Raw genomic sequence first — 5,463 nt, forward strand, 5'->3', positions numbered from 1 at the left:
GTTCGTCGTTCGTTCGTTCGTTTCAGAACGACATAACCTTGCTGCAAATGGACCAATAACAGCCAATCCAGCCATCTTATCAAACTGTCAATGTCACAAAAACATAAATAACATAACCTCAAAGTGTCACGCTTGCTTTGTTGCACCACGAACTTGGCAAAATAAGTTTGCTTGAAATATTGATTTGAATTTAAAAGTTTTATAAAAATCATCAAAAATGGCGGAACAAGTAAATCAAAGAATCGAGGATATGATCAATGAGTTGGAGCAGATGCGGAGAACACAATTATTTGACGACGAAGAAATTAAGTAAGTTTGTGTTCATTATTTTATTAGTTCATGAACTTGTGGAAAAATTTAGGTTTCTTCAACACTCTGCCCTAAAATTACTGCAGTGCTAGATCATAGAATCATATATAACTTCTAAAATATGTAAGTAAACGTAGCACAGTAACCCAGTACACAGTTATACTTGGTCACATCAACATAAAGAGGTAATACACTTTTAAACTGACTTGAATAAGCTTTGATATAGTTTAATTATGAAATGTAATACGCATGTTATTTAAAATCATGTATATTTCATTCTTTCGTAGAGAAATATCAAGAAAAAGAAAAGAATTTGAATACCATATACAGCGGAGAGTGAAACAAAAGGAGGATTTTGTACAATACATAGCTTATGAACTAGCTTTGTTAGAAGATATAGCACTAAGAAGAAGGAGTGCTAACCTGGGAGAAAAGAAGAAAGACATAGAGTATGCCATAGCCAAGAGACTGAACAAAGTGTTCAAACAGTTTATATACCGGTTCCAGAATGATATTGAAATATACTTTGAGTACATCAAGTTTTGCAGGAGTGTTGGATTTGAATATGCTATTTCTGGGATTATTGGGCAAATGTTACAGGTACTGGATTTTACCTTTTATGTCATAAACTTTGTGCATAAAAGGATATATTATACTTTTTCTTCTTTCGTGTTGGTGACATGTCTTACAGTGAGACTACACTTTGTCAGCCCAATAGCCACAGCGGAATATATTATAATTCCTCTCTGAATGTAGAATCAACTTTTGAATCTTGCTGTAGTCTTTAAATGCGTAGGAAATGGAATTAATAGAATGTAATAAAAAACAAGCCCTTTACAGATACATGGAGACAAACCAAAAGTATGGCAGTTAGCTAGCAAATGGGAGAGCAAGGAGCAGAACAATCTGGATAATGCTAGAAACTTCTTACTGAAAGGAATACAGAGACATCCGGATTCTGAAGTGTTGTACTTGGAGCTGTTTGATATCGAACTCATTACTTTCACGTTTAAAACTGAGACTGATGAAGATAAAGTAAATATTTTATTTATTCATTTTAGTTTGATTCTTGACTGTTATAACAATTTACTGCTAGAGTAATCAAATGGATTATGTCAAATGCATGTCCCTGACATTTAAAGAATCTGCTATTTTATTTATCAGACTAGCTATTATAATATTGATTATGTTTTCAGGAAAAACAAATAAAAAGAGCAGACGTCATTTGGAGAAATGGAGCTAAAACCATTCAAAATGTGAAATTCCTATTCAGTATTTTTGATCTATGTGCAAAATACGAAATGAAAGACCCATTTGTTGATGATATCAAAAAGGAAATCTGGTCCAGGAGGGATAGCAAAGATGTATGGTCTTACATAGCCTCCAAGGAGTTAAATGTAAGTTGAGATAAGGAAATTGTTAAAATCGTCTTACTTTTAAGTATGAATGTGGAACAATGGAGACGCAGAGGTAATCCGAGAAAAAGATGGATTGATTGCCTGAAAGAGGACATGAAGCAGAAGAGAGTGGATGTAAGTATGATGTCTGACAGAGAAAAATGGAAGAAAAAGACATGTTGCACCGACCCCTAATGACTTGGGAACAGGGCAGGAAGATGATGATGTCTTACTTCTATACAACCCACTGTTTTCCCACAGTTTCACTGGTATCTGGTTTATACCTACTTCCTCTGATAAAGTGATGCCTAAATATTGTATAAAAGATGTTTTTGTTGGCAGGGTTGCCATTGGGAAGAAATTGAAGAATATGCAGATGAAGATCCAGCTTTTTCAAAAGAAGTTAACTATTTTATTGGAATTTATGAAGAGGCACTGCAAAAGGTATTTAGATTTTTTTGTTCTATATAAAGCTAACTAATTGTTTTCTCACATTCAGGGGGAACTAATGCCCGTACTCGGGTTAAATATTGCCCATGTTAGTCAGTGGCAATCTAGCTTCCCAACAGTGAAAGAATTTTTCAAACAGTCCAGCAATTTAGAAGTCTCCAGGGTACAAAATAATAAAAATATTTCCTTTTATTATATTAGTGTAATTATTTTATATGTTTAGTTCCCAGATGAAGCTCTATGCACAAAATACATCCATGAGTTGCTAGGTGCTAACGAGAATGTATGCAGTGACCACCAGAGAATAAAAGCAGTCAAACACGCTTGGAACTATGGTAACGAAAATGGACTGCTCTCAAATGACATGTTTGCCTTTGGAATTGAAATTTTGAAGCTGGAAAATGAAACATCTAATGATGAATTGATGCAGGTAATACAAATCCCATATTTGTTGGCCTACATATCTGTGGTCTTTCACAAGTTGAAATCTTTACTTCAAATGTATTTTTAAGGCTTCCAGAACAAAACACGTAACATTAAAATTTGCTTTTAGAATCAATTGAATCGGGAGAAAAGCATTGCTTGATCCGTGTTTGTAATTTCATCATACAGTCATTGCTAAGTGATTGATATCTTGTGATATTTATCTTTTAGATACTAGATTCAGCAGCAAAAAGGAACCCTAAACTCAGGAGTGTCTGGGAAGAAAAAATACTCCTGAGTAAGCCAGATGAAAAGAAAATGTTGTCTGTTCTACAAGATGCTGTGAAAGGATTGAAATCAGATGATTTGTTACATCTCTATAACTTAGTTCTCGATAATGTACAATCTGACACTGCAGTAAGTTACATTATGTATTTGAATATATGACAATTCTATTGTTTCTTTGAAATTATGTAAATTGTTTGTTTCTAATTTTTCAGCTAAAGAATCTATACAAAAAGTTCCAGAACTGTGAGAATGCTGTTTTGTTAGCAATCAAACCTAAACTTCTCCAGAAAATGTATGAAAAGAGTGGCATAAAGGCTGCAAGAGATTTGTATGAAGACTTAGTCAGAACCCCACCCACTCAGATTGATGTTCACAAGAATATGATTGACATAGAGATGGCTCAGGATAAGCCAAATGCTAAGAGTATTAGGAAATGTTATGAATGTGCAGTCCAGCATCATGGTACTGACAATGTGGACATCTGGATGAAGTACATGGTGTTTGAAACAGAAAACAACCCTCAAGCTACTCCTGCCATCTACAGACGAGCAGTAAGCACGTTGAAGAAAGAACTTGTTGATGACTTTATAAAAGCACAGACTCTAGCCAAAATAAAATAATTTTTAATTTCTGAAACAGGGGTTTTATTATGATAAGTTATCTAAGTAGGTACAAGACATAAAGACTGATAAATGTTAAGTCCTTATCACCTTGGTAACTTCAAAACATTACAAGTAAATAATATAATATATAACATGTCATAATGCAAAAAATGATAAAGCAACTGAGAAATAAAATATATTTATTTAATAATAACCACACCTTGACTCAACAATCTAGCAAAACGAATATCCGCATGGTACACCATTTATACTAAATTATTTACACAGTTAATTGTACATATTTTTAAATTCTCTACTACGAGGTTGAGACTACTTTGGTGATCATGGAATAACACTTAGCTAATTAACATAAATGCAAATACATTAGTAAAGTGTGACTACTGCATGGCTGCAATAGGAGCAATGTAGTACCTAAAGATTAGGGAGGAACCTCGCTTGTGTTGCTTGTTTCTCAGCAAGTCCCTCCAGCAAGCTTGCCAAGATGGGTACTTGGGCATTGCAGGCGGGTTGCCTGCCTTCAGGCTGCAGCCCGCAACAGCCATGCAAGTAGACACCACAACCAAAGGATAAGTAATAGTGCTAGTCACAAAAGTGAGCAGTGGTACTGTGTAGTATCGTAGATCTTTAGTTTTGACCAGGTATTTGTTCACATAATATGCCAACACACCAGTCACAGCGACACAAGTTAAATCTCCAAGCAGCTTGGGTATAATTCCGTGGAAGAACCCGCGTATTCCATCATCTCTGTAGATAGTTACGACTGCACCTATCAAAGAGCTGTAATCTTCCTCCTTGCCAATAAATGAGGCCATCATCCTGACAGATACAACATGGAATGGATAGGACACGATGACAGAAGCAGTGTGCATTATCATATCCCGACGGCCCAGCTTTATATAGTCTTCAACCTTAGGCTCCTCATCAGTGACGATATTAGGAGGATCATTGATTTCGGGCAGGTCGATACCCATCGCGTAGATTACCTTCGAAGTGAGCTGACTGGATGCAATCAGCCCGAGCACTCTCGCCGAGAGGCCTCTGTAGCAGCCAAAGAATCCATCTGATGTCTTGATAAACTTGATGTATTGGAAAACGTTAGGTAATATCATGGCAGGGCGTCCAAATAATGTCGTGGACCGGCGTGGCGGCAGGGGCTCGTAACCAAGTTGTATGAGCACTTTCGCATATTCCATGGGATGGCATACTGTAGTTACAAGCAATTGTGATGGCAGTGCCGCTATTTTCTCTTTTTCAATTTCGTCCATGTTATGACAATACCAAGTTCTTCTGAAATCAAAAATGACCTACCATAGACAACATAATTTCATAAACGTCAAAGTTTTGCACAGTGTATTGAGTTGCTAGTTCAAAAATAAAATCATAGTCTTAGAAGTATTTTTTATTTTTCAATACAATTTAAGCCTTCTACATAAGTTTACAAAAAGCTGTCCCGTTTTATTGACTTCAATGTTGTGTCTCGGTTTTAGGAGTCTCTTCTTCCTTAAGGCCCATGGTGGACAACTTACACCTGCGATTTGAGTGATGCCCAAACACCCGAGACTCATTTATCGCGCGTCGGCTAAACTAAGAGGATCAGCGCGCCAAAGTTAACTAGTGTAAAAGCACTCTCCTAGACCAAAAAGTTGATTTTATAATTTATTTATGTACTTTAATTATTATGAATTGGGTATAAAACGAAATTTTAATACATATCTTTTTTACTTTTTTTTTTGATAGAATTGAATGAAATTAAAAGTACCTAAAGCCATAATTCATGTGAATTGTACGAGTAATAATTATGTCATTTGAAATATCTTAACAAGCTGAAAAACTTTCCTTCCCCTACATCTTCCTCTAAAGGTGCAGTCGAAAATCCATCCATCTATGTCAGGCTTTTTTGAGGGTTGGATCCGCCCCTGAGACGAACGGCTAGACAAATTAAAAAAAGTAAGGACATATTGATACAACCGATA

The 5,463-nt window shown here is 35.7% G+C and overlaps 2 protein-coding genes across 2 annotated transcripts; one reads left to right on the plus strand and one right to left on the minus strand.

The window, feature by feature from the left end:
- The first annotated feature begins 101 nt into the window (after window positions 1-101).
- LOC110371978 (U3 small nucleolar RNA-associated protein 6 homolog) lies at window positions 102-3,503 on the plus strand. Its single transcript, XM_021328466.3, has 8 exons — window positions 102-309; window positions 597-909; window positions 1,150-1,344; window positions 1,506-1,706; window positions 2,049-2,150; window positions 2,380-2,586; window positions 2,811-2,996; window positions 3,080-3,503. The coding sequence occupies exons 1-8, from the start codon at window positions 218-220 to the stop codon at window positions 3,485-3,487; spliced, it is 1,704 nt and encodes a 567-aa protein (XP_021184141.3). The 5' UTR covers window positions 102-217; the 3' UTR covers window positions 3,488-3,503.
- A 149-nt stretch (window positions 3,504-3,652) lies between these two features.
- On the minus strand, window positions 3,653-4,812 carry LOC110371977 (mitochondrial carrier homolog 2). The gene has a single exon (XM_021328465.3). The coding sequence runs from the start codon at window positions 4,753-4,755 to the stop codon at window positions 3,868-3,870; it is 888 nt and encodes a 295-aa protein (XP_021184140.3). The 5' UTR covers window positions 4,756-4,812; the 3' UTR covers window positions 3,653-3,867.
- Between the last annotated feature and the right edge of the window lie 651 nt (window positions 4,813-5,463).

Source organism: Helicoverpa armigera, chromosome 11 (assembly GCF_030705265.1).
Source record: "Helicoverpa armigera isolate CAAS_96S chromosome 11, ASM3070526v1, whole genome shotgun sequence".
In the NCBI taxonomy this organism is placed as follows: Eukaryota; Metazoa; Arthropoda; class Insecta; order Lepidoptera; family Noctuidae; genus Helicoverpa; species Helicoverpa armigera.